General features: G+C 39.7%; 1 protein-coding gene across 1 annotated transcript in view; it reads left to right on the plus strand.

Annotated features, from left to right (window-relative positions):
• Window positions 1-21,917, plus strand: part of GALNTL6 (polypeptide N-acetylgalactosaminyltransferase-like 6) — a 1,008,296-nt gene that overhangs the window by 111,833 nt on the left and 874,546 nt on the right. The window contains exon 2 of the mRNA XM_010840244.1: window positions 3,417-3,555. Within this exon, the coding sequence (XP_010838546.1) occupies window positions 3,417-3,555 (139 nt within the window). The remainder of the gene's footprint in view (window positions 1-3,416; window positions 3,556-21,917) is intronic.

Here is a 21,917-nt window from a genome sequence, read left to right on the forward strand (position 1 = left end):
CTAATAGAAACAAATTCCTTCCATTTTTGTTTGTCTGAGATGGCCTTTATTTCTCCTTCACTTTTGAAGGGTGGTTTCACAGAGGATGGAGTTCTAGGTGGGTAGGTTTTTTTTTTTTTTTTTGCTCAGTTCTTTAATTGTCAATATAATATTTCACTCCACTCTCTTCTCGCTTCTGTGGCTTCTGGAGAGAAGTTGGATAAAATTTTATTTTTGTTCCTCTATAGGTTACAAAACTGTTCCTCTTGTTTTCTTTCAAATTTTTTTCTTTACCTTTGATTTTCTTCATTTTGAAAATAATATGCTTCAGTGTAGTGTTTTGTAGTTGGCCTGTAAGGTGTACCCTGATCTTCAGGGATTTGTGGTTTGGAGTCTGACATTCATTTGGGGAAATTCTCTGTCATTGTGTTTTCAGATATTATCAGGTATCAATTTTCTGTGCTGTAGCCTGCCAGGTTCCTCTGTCCATGGGATTCTCCAGGCAAGAATAATGGAGTGGGTTGTCATTTCTTCCTCCAAGGAATCTTGCTCACCCAGGGATCAAACCTGCGTCTCCCATGTCTCCTGCATGAGCAGGCGTGCTCTTTACCACTGAGCCACCTGGGAAGCCCTCCCATTGGGTTTATGTTACACCTTCTGTAGTAATACCACAGTATTTGGATATTCTATTCCTCAAGTTTTTGTTCTGTTCGCTCTTTGGATTTTGATGTTTCTATTGTTAAATCCTCTGGCTCAAAGGATCTTTCCTCAGCTGTACTCATCTACGAGGAATCCATCAAAAGCATTCTTAATTTCTGTTAAGTTTTTTCTTTTTTTATCACTAGCGCCTATATTTTGTTCTTTCATAGAATTCCTAGCTCTCTGTTTATATGGCCCATCTGTTCTTGCATGCTGTCTACTTTGTCCATTAGATCCTTAGCATATTAATCATAGTTGTTTTCAACTCCTGGCCTGATCATTCCACAATTCTTGCTGTGTCTCATTCTGATGCTTGTTGTTCAATCACTGAGTCATATCCAGCTCTTTGCAACCCCATGGACTGCACAGCACTCCAGGCTTCCATGTCCTCCACTGTCTCCCAGAGTTTGCTCAAATTCATATCCATTGAGTCGGTGATGCCATCCAACCATCTCATCCTCCACTGCCTCCTCCTCCTGCCTACAATCTTTCCTAGCATCAGTATCTTTTCTAATGAGTTATCTCTTCCCATCAGATGGCCAAAGTATTGGAGCTTCAGCTTCAGCATCAGTCCTTCCAATGAATATTAAGGGTTCTTTCCTTTAGGATTGACTATTTTTATCTCTGATGAAACATGGTCCACTGGAATAGGGAATGTCAAACCATTTCAGTATTCTTACCTCGAGAAGCTCAATTCTGATGCTTACTTTCTTCAAATTGTGACTTTTTTTTTTTTTTTTTGCCTTTTTGACATCCCCTGTGATTTTTCGTTTTCCTTGAAAGCTGGACATGATGTACTTGGTAAAAGAAACTGCTGTAAACACGCCTTTCATGATGTGATGTAGAGGTGTGTGGGAGGGCATTCAGGATTTTCCTCCCCACTTTGGTTGGGCAGGATGGTTACCATGGCTCAAGTCAGGAATTTCCTTCTCTTAGGTCCTTTATGCTCAGCAGGATACACCTGAGCAGGTGAGCTCTGTTAACTAGGTTCCCCAGAGGGCAGGCCTTGATGATGGGAAGAACCAGGTATATTTCAAAATGGTTTCTTCTATCTTCCTCCTGCCAAGAACACAGAGAATTTTTCTCTGGTATCTACTCTGGGAGCTTTGTTGAGCTCCTGGAGATAAATGTCACAATAAAATTGGAGCCTCTCTATGACTGAATCCTCGGAGACCTTTTACCTCTCAGGCTTGCCTGCTCTGAGTCTCCAGCAATTTGTCAATTACAGTTCAGATTTCTTACCCTGGACAACTGGTTCCTGGCATTTCTGCTCATGAGTCTTGCTCTGGTAAGCCTGGGCTCCTGCTTCCCCATATGTCTCTCCTCTCCTGTGTCTACTCCTCTCTTCTGCATCCATAAAGTGTTGTTGAGTCTGTTCAGCTTTTTATCTGCTGTTAGTACAGAAAGGAACTTTCCAAGCTCCTTCCAGGCTGAACCAGAAAACAGAAGCCTTAGATTTAAATGAAATAAACCTAGAAAATATTTACAACATGGGTTCTTAAAAAAGCTTTAGCAAACATAATATGTAAATTGCTCTTAAATGCAGATTGTCTTGTAAAAATCTCTGAAAATCTGTTTTAAAATGTAAGAAATACAGATGATAAATATATGTAAATTAATTTTGTTATTACTCAAGAGAAGGGAAATTAAAGTTTGAATAATCTGTATTTTTACCAGCAAATTTCAAAATATTCTGTAATGCTTCTGGGGATGTTAGAAAACTACCTACTAACTCTAAAGATATTCTGGAAACTTTATTTGCAAGAATTATCCTCCCTCTTCCAAGTATACATACCTAGGAATCTTAAGCAAGCAAATATGTTTATTAAGATTGTTTACAATATAGAATGGAGAAGGCACTGGCAACCCACTCCAGTACTCTTGCCTGGAGAATCCCATGGCCAGAGGAGCCTGGTAGGCTGCAGTCCATGGGGTTGCTAAGAGTCGGACATGACTGAGCAACTTCATTTTCACTTTTCACTTTCATGCATTGGAGAAGGAAATGGCAACCCACTCCAGTATTCTTTTTTTTTTTTAATTTAAATTTATTTATTTTAATTGGAGGCTAATTACTTCACAATATTGTATTGGTTTTACCATACATCCATATGAATCCACCATGGGTGTACACGTGTTCCTCATCCTGAACCCCCCTCCCACCTCCCTCCCTGTACCATCCCTCTGGGTCATCCACTCCAGTATTCTTGCCTGGAGAATCCCAGGGATGGTGGAGTCTGGTGGGCTGCCATCTATGGGGCTGCACAGAATCCGACACGACTGAAGAGACTTAGCAGCAGCAACAATATAGAAAGTTGAAAATAACCTAGAAATATATTTTGACCAAATACTATAAATTGGAAGGCTATGGAATAATGTCAACCATCAGAAGTAAATGAAGTATTGCCTTTTTTTAAATTCAATTATGTTTGATAAAATCAAATTATAAGGCAGTATGTATATTATCAGTATATATGTCTTCATAGAAATGTTTAAGCTCTTAGCTGTGGTTTTCACTGAGAGGTGAGATTGTACTTCTGTGTTGCTTATTTTTATTATGAGTATGTTTCATTTCTCTAAATGAAATAAAATAATGATTTGATAAAATCTTGCTGCTGGAGCGTTCTCTGGAGCATAATAACAAGAGAGACTAAAGAAACACATTCACATCCTATTATCTGCTCTAGAAGTGGAAATGGTTTTTAGGCAGACACTTATCCCTTTTTCTTTTCTCCTGATAGGGAAAGGTGAACACGGAAAACCTTACCCCCTCACTGAGGAGGACCACGACGACTCAGCTTACAGGGAAAATGGTTTCAATATTTTTGTCAGCAACAACATTGCTCTAGAGAGGTCCCTGCCAGACATCCGGCACGCCAAGTGAGTGTCCACTTGCCCATGTGCAGGGTGGTGTCCCTTGTCTCTTTTGATTTATTATGTTTCGTGTATATAATCGTGAGTTATACAATTAAAAACTTTACCTATTAATTTTATAGAAGCCATTTATATTCCATTATTTTATATATACTTTTGGGTTTTGGGGGTTTTATTGAGGTATAGATAACTTACAATGTTGTGTTAGCTTCAGTGACTGAATTACTTTGCTGTGGCATCATCGACTCAATGGAATTGAATTTGAGCAAACTCCAAGAGACAGTGAATGACAGGGAAGCCTAATGTGCTGTAGTCCATGGAGTCCAAAAAGAGTCAGACATTACTCAGCGACTGAACAACAAATGGTCTATATTTACACGTATAGCTTCAGATGGATAGCATATATGTATATGACAAATTACTTTGCTATACATCTATATATATACATTTATTTATCTGTATACTGTTTTTCAGATTCTTTTTCTTAATGAAACTTATAGTTACCAAAGGGGAAAGGGTGTGGAGAGATAAATTAGGAGTTGGTGCTATATCCATTACTATATATAAAATAGACAACCAACATAATCTTAGGTATTTTTTATTTAACCTGAAACAGCCTCTAAAATTCCAAAAGATTAACTCTTGATGCTCAGAAGCTTAATACCCATTTTCATTATTGAGTTGGTGGTATGATCTCCGTTTACATTGAAATGCTCTCAGATGACATCTGTCCCTTTGCCTTTGATCACATAGGGTATGATGTGTACATTTTCCTTAGTGATTAGTGCTGTTAGAATTGCCTACTGGTGCATGCCTTGGACTGACTGCCTTCTCATGTCAGCCGTTATCAGTGCCATTATCGGTACATTTTCTATAGAAAATGCCTGAAGTGAACACATCCGTCATCTCGAGGGAATGGTTGGTTACTCCCGTCACTTAGGAATTGCTTGTGGCTTGTCAGTTGACAGTGCATTCAGCTTTTACTGAATTGAAGCTAAATATTAGAGTCTCAGTGGAAACAAGGAGACTATTACCTACAGTTGGAGGAAAGCCTTCTCTCTGTCCACCCTTGGCTAATCCTGACCTTGCTTAGCGTACCTTTTTTCTAGTCTGTTACAATTTTCTTGTTTAGCATATGCAATGCCCAAAGTATGCCAAGAACATGACTGTGATCAGAATTTGGAGCAGTGGTGTTGTCCTGCATACTTGATAAATCTATCCAACTAATATAATATATTGACCTCAGCATTTTGTCCTCCTTTAGAAACACTGGTGTGAAAGAAAAAAAAATCAGAGAAGATTAAGGGCATCCTTAAGACTAGGACTCTAAATTAAACCAATAACGTACGTTAAATAAAGCTGTGTGCAAAAGCAGTTAGCCCTTTAGGAACAAAAAAATCAATGAATTCTGGTTTGGACAACTGTTTGTTAGTTGCTTTGCTATATTCTGTCTTTATTGATTTTATTTTAAAATATAAAAACTTAACAGTTTTCTCCTTCAGTTTTATGTGAAATTGCATTTTCTAATATGGTTAACCAAAGGATTCATGTGAAGAAAAAATTAATTTTCCCCTAAACTGAATGCTTTCTGTACTGTCTAGGCCTTCCATCTAGCAAAATTATTCCCTTGTCACCTGAAATTATCTATGGTAATTTCTACTGACCAAGAATGTTTCTAGTTATGAGAAATTTTAATACCTAATTGCCCACCATCAAAGATGCATTAAATTGCATTGTTGGCATAATATCCTCAGAGCATAATTTCCATCCACCTCCTCCCCCGCCCCCACACTTCCAATCTTTTTATGTTTATGCAAGTGGAAAGATTTGCAGATGGAAACAGTGTAGGAAATCATTGAAGTCAAAAGAAGGTTGATATTCTCATTCTTTGCATAGAGTGTATTTTTAGGGTAACTACTACCTTTTGAGAAGAGACATTCCTAGGCAATAATGGAAAAGAAAATGGAAAAATGGAAAACAAGACATTTTGAAAATTTTATCAGAACTACTATGTTTACAGTATTGGAAGGTATTTTTTAAATGTTAGGGATGAAGAATGTTGCTAAAACATGGTATGTGATGGTATTCTTATTTCCTGAGGCTTGAATGTCTAATAGGACAGTAATCTAGTAAAATAATAACAAAAAGGGAAAACAAACTATCTTAACAGAAGATTGCAGAAGCATGCCAGGCAAACGTTAAGAGTGAGATACAGGAGAGCTCATCTCCTTGCTCAGTCCTGTGCATGGCTCTCACCTAGGCGGGAGGGGAGGTGAGATGCCGCCTCTGGTTTTGTCAAGGTACCACCTGCTGGAATCTGGAAACCAAACAAAGTCTTACAGGGATCCTACTGTTTAAAGTCCTGTGCTTTTGACCTTGGCTATGCTTCTCAAAATATAGGCACAGATAACTACAAGAGCATGCGACGCAACTCTATCCTTGAAAATGGGAAAGCAGCTGGACACAGATTCCAGTGTTTTCAATTTAACAAAGCTATAGGTTATGGACCATACTTTGTTTATATGAACAGAAGCTATGGAAGAGAATGCAGAATCTGTATGACTTTTCTAGTCAAATGTAACAGGTCTAAGAAACTACATTTGCAGTCAACCAATTCCAACTACTGGCTGAGTTTATCCAACTACTCAGAGTTTATTTTTTGTGTGTCTTAGGATTTTGCAATGCAAAATATCAGGGAATATTGTCTTGCAATTTTGTTGAACTAGATCTTCATTCCAAAGCAGATCATTGTGGTTCTAAATCCACTGTTCTACACTATAGATCACTCTCTGTGTATTTGCTTGTGCTCTATTCCTGCTCATGTTCTCAAAAAGTTTCATAATTCTAGGTGTTGCGACATGCGTAGTGCACAAATCTAGTCTACTGTGAAGACTAGAACTATTTAGAACATGGATTATAACAGAAATCCCAATCCGGACAGCACTTTTATTTGTCCTGTTATTTACTTCTTCACTAGCATAAAACTGAACATATTCTTTGGCATCATTGTTTCACTACTCCAGTAATCAGTTTAGTTCAGTCACTCAGTCATGTCTGACTCTTTGCAACCCCATGGACTGCAGCAAGCCAGGCTTCCCTGTCTATCACCAACTCCTGGAGCTTGCTCAAACTCATGTCCATCGAGTCAGTGATGCCATCCAACCATCTCATCCTCTGTCCTCCCCTTCTCCTCCTGCCTTCAATCTTTTTCAGCATCAGGGTCTTTTCCAGTGAGTCAGTTCTTTGCATCAAATGGCCAAAGTATTGGAGCTTCAGCTTCAGCATCAGTCCTCCCAGTGAATATTCAGGATTGATTTCCTTTAGGATGGACTGGTTGGATCTCCTTGCAGTCCAAGGGACTCTCAAGAGCTTCTCCCTCACCACAGTTCAAAAGCATCAATTCTTTGACACTCAGCTTTCTTTATAATCCAACTCTCACATCCATGCATGACTACTGGAAACACCATAGCTTTGACTAGATGGACCTTTGTTGGCAAAGTAATGTCTCTGCTTTTTAATACGCTCTCCATGGATAGAAGAGCCTGGTAGGCTGCAGTCCATGGGGTTGCTAAGAGTCAGACACGACTGAGCGACTTCACTTTCACTTTTCACTTTCATGCATTGGAGAAGGAAATGGCAACTCACTATAGTGTTCCTGCCTGGAGAATCCCAGGGACATGGGAGCCTGGTGAGCTGTCATCTCACGGGTCGCACAGAGTCAAACATGACTGAAGTGACTTAGCAGCAGCAGCAGCAGCAGCAGCAGCTAGGTTTGTTATAGCTTTTCTTCCGAGAAGCAAGCATCTTTTAATTTCATGGCTGCAGTCACCATCTGCAGTGAATTTGGAGCCCCAAAAATAAAGCCTGTCACTGTTTCCATTGTTTCCCCATATATTTGCCATGAAGTGATGGGACCAGATGCCATTATCTTCATTTTTTGAATGTTAAGCCAGCTTTTTCACTCTCCTCTTTCATCTCCATCAAGAGACTCTTTAGTTCCTCTTTGGTTTCTACCAAAAGGGTCATGTTATCTCCATACATGAGGTTATTGATATTTCTCCCAGCAATCTTGATTCCATCTTGTGCTTCATCCAGCCTGGCATTTCACATGATGTACTCTGCATATATTAAATAAGCAGGGTGACAATATACAGCCTTGTTGTACTCCTTTTCGAATTTAAACCAGTCTGTTTTCCCCATGTCTGGTTCTAACTGTTGCTTCTTCATCTGTACTTGGGATCAATCTGAGAGAAACCTGAGTTTCTCCTGTCATTAGAGCATCTTCCCACTGTACCTAATGCAATGTTCATAAGAACTTTACAATGAGAGCTTCTGCATGGCATATGGCAGTCACTGGCTGGCCTGGCTTCATTTTATAGACTTTAGTTTTTCTCCACCTCTATAATATAGCACTATAATATGCTATTGGAGAAGGCAATGGCACCCCACCCCAGTACTCTTGCTTGGAAAATCCCATGGACAGAGGAGCCTGGTGGGCTGCAGTCCATGGGGTCGCTAGGAGTTGGACATGACTGAGCAACTTCACTTTGACTTTTCACTTTTATGCATTGGAGGAGGAAATGGCAACCCACCCCAGTACTCTTGCTTGGAAAATCCCATGGACAGAGGAGCCTGGTGGGCTGCAGTCCATGGGGTCGCTAGGAGTCGGACACAACTGAGCGACTTCACTTTGACTTTTCACTTTCATGCATTGGAGGAGGAAATGGCAACTCACTCCAGTGTTCTTGCCTGGAGTATCCCATGGACAGAGGAGCCTGGTGGGCTGCTGTCTATGGGGTCGCACAGAGTCTGACATGACTGAAGCGACTTAGCAGCAGCATAATCTGCTATATATTAGAGTATAGCAGATTAACAAATGTTTAACATTTTTAGGTGCATAGTGGAGGGCCATATGCGTGTAACCATTCCCCGCAAATGCCTCTCCCACCTAGATTGCCACATAACATTGAGCAGAGTTCCATGTGATACAGTAGGTCCTTGTTGGTTATCCGTTTCAAATATAGCAATGTGTCCATGTCCATCCCAAATTCCCTGACTATCCCTTCTCCTGATCCTTGCCCCCTGGCAACCATATTGCCACTTATATTTTGATTGTGCATTTCCTTTTTATTCAGTAACCCATTTGAATGTCACAACTTTACATGATATAGAACATCTTATTTTGACTTTAAAACATACATTTACAGTACACAGTACATATAAAATAAGGAAAAAGGCAATCATGGAAGGATGGCCTGCATAGAAAAGAAACTGATAAACGTATACATGAGTTAATTGTTAGCAAGATAAAACTGAAGAATATTTAAGCAAATATTACTCCCTGGATATGAGTGCATGTGTTAGCAGTTACCACAAGTCTTCCACACCATGCTAAAATTAACGTATGTAACAAGAAATTACACGTGAGGGAAGAAGAAGTACATTAGATTAGGATACATAGTGTGTTAGTTGCTCCGTCATGCCTGACTCCTTGTGACCCCATGTACTGTAGCCCACCAGGCTACTCTGTCCATGGGATTTCCCAGGCAAGAATTCTGGGGTGGGTTGCCATTTCTCCAGGAGTCTTCCTGACCCAGGGATCGAACTCAGGTCTCCTGCATTGGAGGCAGATGCTTTACCATCTGAGCCACCAGAGAACACATATCGAGTTAGGAGGTATAATAGGAGAGTTGAGGTCAGCTTTGCAGAGAATTCAGGTAAACACATCATTTATGTAAGGTTTCATTTCTTGCTGTGATGAAAATATCATGATACACATTCCACATGCATCCACATTAATTATAGTGTACTTATAATGTGCCTGAGTAGGTGAGATATTTTGAATTAAAGTAGTTCTACTTTGAGGCTTCCCAGATGGCTTAGCAGTAAATAATTGACCTGCCAATGCAGGAGACATGGATTTGACCCATAGGTCAGGAAGATCCCCTGGAAGAGGGCATGGCAACCCACTCCAGTATTCTCGCCTGGAAAATCGCATAGACAGAGGAGCCTGGCAGGCTCCATGGGGTTGCAAAGAATCAGACACAACTGAGAGACTGAGCATACACACATGCATATAGTTCTACTCTGAATTGTGTCTTTCCTTTTCCTTTAACCTATATGTCAAGATAAGGAGGTTTTGGCTTCATGCCTTTGATAACAAGCAAGATACTGGATTTGAGGAGAAAATTCTGAGAGATCGCATCTCTTGAGAAAACTTAGAGGAAGTTTTAACACTTCTTGTCATGGTATCATAGTGTGATTGCTTTCAGCAGTGTTGCGTTTGTATCAGGCTTCCTATCCTAACTGTGTTCCCTGTATAATTTCAGAACCAGTGGAGAGACTGTCCCAGAAGTGGTTTGCAAGTAAACTGTTATCTTTATTACTGACCGGATTTATTGGTGGGTGTGGTTTAGACCTGGGACAAGTGCAGTTCCTAATACCAAATTCCAGAAGGACGTGCATTCAGCCTTCCAGTCACTGACATTGTTGACAACCCCAGGACAATTGTGAGTTTCCCTGGTGGCTCAGTGGTAAAGAATCTGCCTGCAGTGCAAGAGACCTGGGTTTGATCCCTGGGTCAGGAAGATTCCCCTGAAGGAGGTCATGGCAACCCACTCCAGTATTCTTGCCTGAATAATCCCCTGGACAGAGGAGCCTGGTGGACTACGGTCCATGGGGTTGCACAGAGTCGGACACGACTGAGCACAGATGACAGCTGTAGAGCTTAGGGCCTCAGGGGCAGAAAGAGATGTCTGATCTGTGCACCACAGTGGGTTCCCATGCAGAAAACTGAAGCAGAAGCTGAGCCAAGCATAAGATCCATAACTCTAATTCAGCAATCCTGTGACTTTCTTTCTCCTAGAGGGGATGTGTGGGAGGATGGAGAGAGGCTGGGTACTTCTCTAACAGCTGGGACCATTTATGGAAGGAAACAACCTCCCCCTCCCCTGGATGACCTGGGCAGAGTGTTGATCAATACTTTGTATACAAGAAGAAAGGTTGATTCTGTATATATACATATTTTGAGTAATTTATATTGCATAATAATGACTGAAGAGTTAAATATCTTGACTTGGACTGTGTGCTGAACCAAGCAATGGTCATTTTGAATTTCTACATATCCAGTTTACTAACAGGGTGCTAGCTTTTTTTCTCTGAGTATTTAAGATATTTAAAATTGGTGCCAGGTTTACTGTGATCCATTCAGTTATTTCTTTTTCTTCTGATGGTTATCCCTCTGATTCCTTTCCTTTTCCATTCATATCATGAGGAGATAAAATATAAAGAGATCAAGTGAATTACAATTTGAAAATATAAATTGTAAATATAATTAAATTTTGTGAGTCAGCTTTGAGTTTATTTTCTTGCTATTTAGTCACTATTCTGACTCTTTGCAACCCCATGGACTGCAGCATGCCAGGCTTCCCTGTCCTTCACTAACTCTCAGAGTTTGCTCAGACTCACGTCCTTTGAGTCGGTGATGCCATCCAACCATCTCATCCTCTATGGTCCCCTTCTCCTCCTGCCCTCAATCTTTTCCAGCATCAAGGTCTGTTAAAATGAGTAGGGTCTTCACATCAGGTGGCCAATATATTGGAGCTTCAGTTTCAACATCAGTCCTTCCAATGAATATTCAGGGTTGACTTCCTTTAGGATTGACTAGTTTGATCTCTTTGCAGTCCAAGGGACTCTCAAGAGTCTTCTTGAGTTTATTAGGAAAAATAATTATGTGTGTCCAGTTTATTTTAACTATAGTGCAGTGAAAGTGATAGAATGATATTTAATTTCACATGAAATAGAAAAATATGATTTGGCTGCTGTAACTCTGAGCTATTGAATGCTAGAATTTATTCACAGAGATGTTTGAGGTTAACCATATAACAGTGTGCAAGGATTTTCTTAAAATTTCATAGATTCAAGGCTACTTAAAAGTTGGGGAGTTGTTGACAAATATGTAGAACTGGGTAACCATCACTAAAATTGAGACATCAAACATTTCATTCACCCCCAAAGTTCCCCATGTCCCCTTTGCAAGAAATCTCCCCTTCTTCTATCCCTCAACCAGCAGTGATCTGACTTCTGTCCCTAAATTTTTGCCTTTTCTAGAATATTCTACAAATAGAATCATGCAACATGTAGCTTTTTGTGTCTGGCATCTTTCATTTAGCACAGTGTCTTTGAGATTAATCCCTGTTGTTGCACATATCAGTAGTTTGTCCCTTTATTACTGAGTAAAATCCTGTCATATGGATTGTTACCTAGTCACCAGTCCATGGACATTTGGTTTGCTTCCAGTTTGGAGCTACGATAAATAAAGCTACTCTGAACATTCACATTCAAAAGAAAATTTGAGAAGGCACTGGCTTCTTTTCATGTTTTCATTATGGTTTATTCCTGAAGTTGATTGTTTTCTTTCAACAAGTTGACAAGTGAATTCTCAAGCAAGTTTCGCTAAAAGACTTGTGCCCTCCAATCACGTGAAAGTGCTGTCACCAGAGAGGCAGGAAATGTGTCCTTTGAGTCAAATGCTACTCTAGCCTAGGATGTGTCAAAACATGATTGGAAAAAGAAAAAAAAAAAGAACAGTTTATATTGAGAAAGGAATGACCAGGATCAACAGATAGGAAATAACCTTTCAAAACAGTCATTCGGTTTTGTTTTATTGCACTTCACTTTTAAAAAATTAATTTCTGTTGGACTTCTCTGGTGACTCCATGCTAAAGAACCTGCCTGCCAATGCAGGAGATGTGATTCTGATCCCTGATCTTGTAAGATCCCCTGGAGAAGGAAATGGCACTCTAGTATTCTTGCCTGGGAAATCCCATGGACAGGGGAGCCTGAAGGGCTGCAGTCCATGGCGTTGCAAAGAGATGTACACAACTGAGAGACTTTTATTTTAATTGTAAATTTTGATAGAGGCCTCATGCAAACTAGCGTAGCTATTAGCACATTAGTATGTTTCTAAGGGTCATGAAAGAAAAGCCTTGATAGAATACAATGAAAATGTACACAAGGATCTCTCCCACTGAATAAAGCCTGAAAGACATGGGAGAGTTTTTATCAGTGTAACTGACAATGTTATAGTATTGAAGTGAAATCCTCCAGGGAGAGAGAACAGTTGAAGAGTTGTCAGACATTTAATCTTTGGAGTGAATGACAGCTCATAAAGCAGATGCTTTGAAAGGAGGAAAGAGGAAAACACAGGGCATGGGGTCTGAAAGACTGGCCTTGGGAAAGTTGTGCACACACACAAAAACTTCTAGACATGACCTAAATATGTCTTGTAACGTTTTCGATGTAAACATTGCTCACAATTGTACGTTTGACTCCAAACTGGAGTTCTCAAACTCTAAAACCTAGTTGCTTATTACTGTGTTATTCTGCTTCAAATTATGGTAAAAATATAAAAGTTGAAATTACAATGAGTTGCAATATATTAGTTTATTAAGACCCAACCAAAATGTAATTGCTTTTTTTATTAAAGATTTTTTTCTTATGCAAACTATTTTTTTATATCTTTATTGAATATATTACAATATTGCTTTGATTTTATGTTTTTGATTTTTTGGCCACAGGCATGTGGGAACTTAAGATCCCCAACCAGGGATCAAACCCATACCCCCTGCATTGGAATGCAAAGTCTTAATCGCTGGACTACCAGGGAAGTCCCCATAATTGCTTTTTACTTTTATTTATTTTTAATTGGAGGTTAATTGTTTTACAATATTGTGTTGGCTTCTGCCATACATCAATATGAATCTGTAATTGCTTTTTAAATTATAGAAAGAAACTAGAAAATCAAGTACAAATTCATGATTGGTCATTACTGTCATTTATGGGACCTTTATTTCAGTCATAAATATATATATATATATTCATAGGATTGTGTTAGTCTCTCAGTCATGTCTGACTTTTTGTGACCCCATGAATTGCAGCTGCCAGGCTCCTCTGTCCATGGGATTTTCCAGTCAAGAATACTGGAGTGGATTACCATTCCCTTCTCCAGGGGATCTCCCCAAAATCCCACATTGCAGGCAGAGCCTTTACCACCTGAGCCATTGGGGAAGACATTCATAGGATTATATTATATGTATTTTTAATTCTAATTGTATGTAATTTTGTTACCCTCAAGTGTCAATATATAAGGCTCCAAATGGAACACATTTACTAAAAAGACTAATAGCTAAATATGAGATTGCATTACCGTATCAGTGATACAGAAAAATCATACTTAGATAAATGTTAAACTGCTGGGTTTTCACTATGCAGTCATCACTGCAAACTTTCATGGCATTACTGCTTAAGTCAGTCTCTAGAACCGGTGGTGGTGAATACATCACTAGGAAATACTAATGTGCTTCAAACTTAGGCAGTTATTTCTGTTATGTGTGACCTTGGTAACAAAGTCAGTATTTCAGATTAGTGTGACTATAAAGTCATCCAAATTTTAAATTTTCACTGGGAAAGTAGAAAATATTGAACTCACAGAAGTGCAACTAATTTTTGGAAGTTTGACATCAAACTAGATCAGAGTTGATCTTGGAGTCAGTCTTAGGAGATTATTGTTTTTCAGCATTTGAATGATGAAAGAGTTACAGTGTTTAGATATGGGGATTTTCCCATAACTGAACAAAAGAAATGGTGTCATATCATGTGTTGTTGCTTACTGGCTAAGTTGTATCCAACTCTCTGTGACCCCCTGGACTGTAGCCCACCAGGCTCCTTGTTCATGGGATTTCCTAGGCAAGAATACTGGAGGGTATACCTATTCCCTTCTCCCAGAGGTCTTCCCAATGCAGGGATCAGACCTGAGTATCTGGCATATCCTGCTTGACAGGCAGATCCTTTACCACTGAGCCACCAGGGAAACCTGTCTTACATCATAGACATGGTTAATATCAGAATTATTAAAATGATGACAGACAAAGGCCTAAAGCTGTTTTTTATAATGATAACTTCCGTATTGGTCTACTGTTTGATAATGATGTTAAGATAAATAAAAGAAAAAAAAAAAAAACATGCAGAACAGAGTCTATGTAGATATCCCATGCCTACTTGCTTGTGTTATATACTTACAAATTAAGATATTCATATAGAAACTTCAGTGTGAAACTCTAAAGTCACAGATGCTTGAAGTACACTCATTTCCTTTTTCCATATGAAAAGCTTTTTAAAATAATTTTTATTGGAGTATAATTGATTGGCAATGTTGTGTTAGTAAAACATTAACTCTTCCTCCGACCCAGTATCAAACCAGTGACCTAAGGATGACTATACTGGGATATACTACAGTCCTCCACTCTACCAGCTGAGCCATCAAAGGAAGTGCTCTCATTTCTTGATTAGCAACTATTGTATATTTCAAAGTTATCTCTAATTTTTTTACAGTCTTTCAAATTAATACAATTTATTTATTTTAAAATGCTCTCTTTTGAAAAATTAATCTCATTTACTTTGATACCAGCTTGCCAGATGATTTTAGTTACTCTCATAGGACATTGCACATACACAGTATTTAGACTTATTCTACTGTATTATGGGGCTTCCCTGGTGGCTCCAATGGTAAAGAATATGCTTGCAATGCAAGAGACCTGGGTTCAATCCCTGGGTCAGAAAGATCCTCTGGAGAAGAAAATGGCAACCCACTCCAGTATTCTTGCCTGGGAAATCCCATGGACAGAAGAGCCTGGTAAGTTACAATCCACGGGGTCACAAAGAGTCAGACACAAGTGAGTAACTAATACTGTATTTTTAATTGGAAATTTTGGACAGTGCCTTCCACTGGAACAATGGCTCCCTGACAATAAAACTTTGATTTTCTTCTATCATCAGCCCATAATGTAATGTTGATCACATGACAAATATTAATTATTTGTTAGGTATTGAATAAATACAGAAAAAAATCCAGAGAAAATCCAGAAAAACAAAACAAAAAATAAGCCATCATCAGAATCACATCTGTTAAGTTTCAAAGTATGTCCTTTGCTATCTTAAACCATGATAAAGATGATTAAAAAGTTGGCAGAAGTTTGTGAAGCAGAAATAGATTCTCAATTTTAATTCCTTTAAGAAAAATGGAAATTTGATGTAATGATGCATTCTATTCAGTAAGATCACTGCAGATGGTGACTGCAGCCATGAAATTAAAAGACACTTACTCCTTGGAAGGAAAGTTATGACCAACCTAGATAGCATATTCAAAAGCAAAGACATTACTTTGCCAACAAAGGTTTGTCTAGTCAAGGCTATGGTTTTTCCTGTGGTCATGTATGGATGTGAGAGTTGGACTGTGAAGAAGGCTGAGCACCGAAGAATTGATGCTTTTGAACTGTGGTGTTGGAGAAGACTCTTGCGAGTCCCTTAGACTGCAAGGAGATCCAACCAGTCCATTCTGAAGGAGATCAGCCCTGGGATTTCTTTGGAAGCAATGATGCTAAAGCTGAAACTCCAGTACTTTGGCCACCTCATGCAAAGAGTTGACTCACTAGAAAAGACTCTGATGCTGGGAGGGATTGGGGGCAAGAGGAGAAGGGGATGACAGAGGATGAGATGGCTGGATGGCATCACTGACTCGATGGACGTGAGTCTGAGTGAACTCCGAGAGTTGGTGATGGACAGGGAGGCCTGGCGTGCTGCGATTCATGGGGTCGCAAAGAGTCGAACACGACTGAGCGACTGATCTGATCTGATCTGATCTGATTTAGTAAGATTAATCTTACTATAGGAATTCTAAATTTGTTCCCTCTTTATTATGTTTCCAGGCTTCCCTGGTGCCTCAGACAGTAAAGAATATGCCTGTAGTTCTGGAGACCCAGGTTCAATCCCTGGGTAAGGAAGATCTTCTGGAGAAGGAAATGACAACCCATTCCAGTATTGTTGCCTGGAGAATTCCATAGACAGAGGGTCCTTGTGGGCTACAGTCCATGGGGGTTGCAAAGAGTCAGACATGACTGGGTGACTAACACTATTATATTTCCACTCACTTGATCACTCTTATCTCACTTAATGAGATAAGAGGTAGTGATTAATAATTCAGCTTATTTATTTAAGAAATGTAGAATAATTGGCCATTTTTAAAAAGCCAGCATCAGTGTTAGTGATTAAAGACTGGATACATTGCTCCTGAGATGATGAGGTGAAATGAATATTTGGGCTCACTGCTTCTACTTAACACTGTACTATAGATTATAGTTGAGACAGTTGGGCAAGAAAAAGAGGGAAAGTGATCCAAATTAGAAAAGAAGAGTTACAACTTCTCTATTGGCAGATGACATAATGTTATATAGAAAACCATAGGGAATCCACTGAGAAAGCTAAGAGAACGAATAAGCAGTGTCAGCAAGGTACTCAGGTATAACACCGATATATGAAAATCATTTTATTTTTATACACTTGCAGTGAATAATCTGATCATAGCTTTAAAGAAAGCAATTCCCCATAAAATCAAAATGAATAAAATATTTAGGAATTAACTGAACAAAGAGATGTGAAACGTATACTTTGAAAACTACAAAACATTGTGGAATGAAAGGGAAGAGATGAAGAAGCATACCATATTTGTGAATCAGAAGAGTTAATATTAACTCAGCAGGACACTCAAAGCTGAGCTATAGATTGAGAGAAATTCTCATACAAATCCCAGATGACTTCTCTTTAGAAGTTGACAAGCTGATTCTAAAATTCATGTGAAATTGCAAGGGACCCAGCATAGCCAGGACAATCCTGAAGAACAGCAAACAAATGGGATAACACACAATTCCTGATTTCAAATTTATTGCATGTCAACAGTAATCAATACAGTGTAGTATGTGGATAGATATATAGATGAATAGAGTATAATTGAGAGTCCAGAAATAATTCCATATGTCCTGGACAAATTGATTTTTTGACAAGGGTGCCAAAACCGTTCAATGTGGAACAAATAATCTTCTAAACAAATGGTACTTGGACAACCAGGAGACCACATGTAAAAGAAAGATGTTGGACCCTTAACTCAGACCACAAAAAAAAGAAAGTGAAAGTGAAAATCACTCAGTCCTGTCCTACTCTTTGTGATCCCATGGACTATACAGTCCATGGAATTCTCCAGGCCAGAATACTGGAGTGGTAGCCTTTCCCTTCTCCAGGGATCTTTACAATCCAGGGAACGAACCCAGGTCTCCCTCTTTGCAGGCAGATTCTTTACCAACTACCACAGAAGGTGAGCATAAAACATATCAATGACCTCAGAAGAAAACACAGAAGTAAATCATCATGACCTATGATTTGATAAAGGCTTTTCTGATGGCTCAGATTAGGGTAAAGAATCCACCTGCAATGCAGGAGACACAAGAGAGGGGTTCAATCTCAGGGTCAGGAAGATCCCCAGGAGGAGGAAATAGCACTCCTCTCCAGTATTCTTGCCTGTGAAATCACATGGATAGAGGAGGCTGGTGGGCTACAGACCATGGGGTTGCAAAGAGTCTGACACAGCTGAATGACTGAGCATGTTCTTATGCATCATGCCAAAAGCATAAGGAATAAAAGAAATAGATAAATTGACCTTTGTCAAAATTAATGCATCAAACTTTTATGGTTTAAAGGACACCATCAAGAATGCAAAATGACAACCCACAGTAGTGGAGAAATATTTGCAAATTGTGTGTCTGATAAGAAATTTGTATCTAGAATATATAAAAACTTATAATTTAATAATAAAAAGACCAATGACCCAGTTAAACTATAGGCATATGATCTGAATACTCATTTCTTCATGGAAGATATGGAAACAGCCAATACATCCATGAAAAATGCTCAATGCCCTTAGTCATCTAGGAAAAAAAAGAAGAAAGTGTTAGTCGATCAGTTGTGTCCAACTCTTTGTGACCCCATGGACTGTAACCCTCAGGCTCCTGTGTCCTTGGAACTCTCCAGGCAAGAGTACTGAAGTGTGTTGTCATTCCCTTCTCCAGGGGATCTTCCCAACCCAGGGATCGAACCCAGGTCTCCTGCACTGCAGGTGGATTCTTTATTGTCTGAGCCACAGGGAAGCCCAGTCATCTGGGAAATACGTATCCAAACAAAAATGAGTTACTACTTCACAGCCAGTGTGTGTGCTTGTTGCTCAGTGTCATGTGCGACACTCTGTGACCACATAGACTAGCCTCCAGGCTCTCTGTCCATGGGATTCTCCAGGCAAGAAGAGTGGTATGGGTTGCCATTTCCTCCTCCAAAGAATCTTCTTGACCCAGGGATCAAACCCTAGTCTTTTGTGTTTCCTGCAATGGCAGGCAGATTCTTTACCACTAGCGCCACCTAAGAAGTCAAATAATAAATGTTGGTGATGATGTGGAGAAAGTAGAACCCTTGTACGCTAACAGTGGGAATGTAAAGTAGTGTGAGTGCATTAGAAAATATGCTTGCAGTTCCTCTAACAATTAAGCACAGTTACCATATGACCCAGAAATTCTACCATCAAGAATACACCAAAGGGAAATGAAAACATGTCTACACAGAAGTCACATATGAATGTTTATAGGAGCATTATTCATAGTAGTCAAAAGGTGGCAACAACCCAGCTGTTTATTAGTAAGTCACTGGTTAAGTAAAACATGGTAAGTCATATCATGGGCTTTCCTTGTGGCTCAGCTGGTAAAGAATCTGCCTGTAATGGAGGAGACCTGTTTTCGATCCCTGGGTTATGAAGATCCTTTGGAGAAGGGAGAGGCTATCAGTAGTAACCTCGATACGAAGATGACATCACCCTTGTGGCAGAAAGCAAAGAATAACTAAAGAGTCTCTTGATGAAAGTGAAAGAGGAGAGTGAAAAAAGTTGGCTTAAAACTTAACATTCAGAAAAACTAAGATCATGGCATCTCTGTCATGTACAACTCTTTGGGACCCCATGGACTATATAGTCCATGGAATTCTCCAGGCCAGAATACTGGAGTGGGTAGCCTATCCCTTCTCCAGGGGATCTTCTCAACCCAAAAATTGAACTGGGGACTCCTGCATCACAGGCAGATTCTTTAGAAACTGAGCTATCAGGTAAGCTATCCGGTCCCATCACTTCATGGCAAATAGATGGGGAAACAATGGAAACACTGACAGACTTTATTTTGGGGGGCTCCAAAATCCTGCAGGTGGTGACTGCAGCCATGAAATTAAAAGACACTTGTTCCTTGGAATAAAAACTATGACCAATTCAGACAGCATACTAAAAAGCAGTTACTTTGCCAACAAAAGTCTGTCTAGTCAAAGCTATGATTTTTCCAGTAGTTATGTACAGATGAGAGAGTTGGACTATAAAGAAAGCTGAGTGCCGAAGAATTGATGCTTTCGAACTGTGGTGCTGGAGAAGACTTTTGAGAGTCCCTTGGATTACAAGGAGATGCACCAGTCCATCCTAAATGAAATCAGTCCTGAATATTCATTGAAAGGACTGATGCTAAAGCTGAAGCTCCAATTCTTTGGCCACCAGATGGGAAGAACTGAATCATTGGAAAAGACCAATGATTGAAGGCAGGAGGAAAAGAGGACAAGATTGAAGGAGGAAAAGAGGACAACAGAGGATGAGATGGTTGGGTGGCATCACTGACTCGATGGATATGAGTGTGAACAAGCTCCAGGAGTTGGTAATGGACAGGGAAGCTGCACAGTGCTGCAGTCCATGGGGTTGCAAAGAGCTGGACATGACTGAGCAACTGAATTGAACTGAACTGAACTGAAGTGGTATCATGGAAGATGATTCAGTCATAAAAAGGAACAGAATACTTATAAATGCTACATCTTTGGACTTCCCTGGTGGCTCAGATGGTAAAGTGTCTGCCTGCAATGCAGGAGACCTGGGTTAAATCCCTGGGATGGGAAGATCTCCTGGAGAAGGAAATGGCAACCCACTCCAGTATTCTTGCCTGGAGAATCCCATGGACAGAGGAGTCTGGGTGACTACAGTCCATGGGGTCACAAAGAGTCAGACATGACTGAGCGACTTTACTTCACTTGGTTAACCTTGAAAACAGTATGCTAAGTGAAAAAAAAAATCCATATAATATATGCTTCTGTCTGCATGAATGTCCACAATAGAAAAATCTGAGAAACAGAATGTGTAAATAGTGGTTTTCTAGGGCTATGAGTGGACAAAAATCAGAGTAGTTATAACTAAGGCTATGAGATTTTTTTTTTAATTGGAGTATAATTGCTTTACAATGTTGTATGAGTTTCTGCTGTACAATGAAGTGAATCAGCTTTATGTATACATGTGTCCCCTCCCTCTTGGACCTCCCCAGTACCCTCCCCCCATCCCAGCCCTCTGTCATCACAGAGCACTGAGCGGAGCTCCCTGTGCTCTACAGAAGCTTCCCAGTAGCCATCTGTTTTACTCATCGTAGTGTCTGTATGACAATCCTACTCTCCCAATTCATTCCACCTGCCCCTTCTGCCACAGTGTCCACAAGTCCATTAGATACATTTTCTACGTTTGCCTCTCCATTCCTGTCCTAGAAATAGGTTTATCTGTCCCATTTTTCAAGAGTCTATATATATGTGTGTTAATGATCTTTTTCTCTTTTATTTTTTTACTTACTTCACTCTGCATGACAGATTCTAGGTCCATTCGCATCTCTACAAATGACCTAATTTTATTCCTTTTGCTAACATTCCATTGTATACATGTAGCACATCTTCTTTATCTATTCATCTGTGGTTGGCCATTTAGGTTGCTTCTATGTCCTGGCTATTGTAAATAATGCAGCTGTGAACAGTGGGCTACATGTGTCTTTTTGAATTATGGTTTTCTCGGGGTATATACCCAGTAATAGAATCACTGAATTAAACAGTATTTTTGTTTTTATTTTTTTAAGGAACTTCCATGAGACTTGTTTTCAAGTTGATGAATATATTCTAAAATCTGTTGTGATAATGGTTACACATATCTGTAAATAAAGTAAAAATCCATGAGTTGTACACTTTACCTGATGCAACAAATGAATTGGATGTTATGTGAAATATATCTCAGTAAAGCTCTTTGAAAAAAATAATAAATCACTTCAGTTTTCTCCTAGTCAAATAATATAATTTACTCCTGCTCCTGCTGCTAAGTCGCTTCAGTCGTGTCTAACTCTGTGCGACCCCACAGAGCGCAGCCCACCAGGCTTCCCCGTCCCTGGGATTCTCCAGGCAAGAACACTGGAGTGGGTTGCCATTTCCTTCTCCAGTACTTTACTCCTGCTGCTGCTAAGGTGCTTCAGTCGTGTCCGACTCTGTGAGACCCCATAGACGGCAGCCCACCAGGCTGCCCCATCCCTGGTATTCTCCAGGCAAGAACACTGGAGTGGGTTGCCATTTGCTTCTCCAATGCATGAAAGTGAAAAGTGAAAGTGAAGTCG

This window comes from Bison bison, unplaced genomic scaffold, assembly GCF_000754665.1.
Source record: "Bison bison bison isolate TAMUID 2011002044 unplaced genomic scaffold, Bison_UMD1.0 scf7180017864143, whole genome shotgun sequence".
NCBI classification, from domain to species: domain Eukaryota; kingdom Metazoa; phylum Chordata; class Mammalia; order Artiodactyla; family Bovidae; genus Bison; species Bison bison.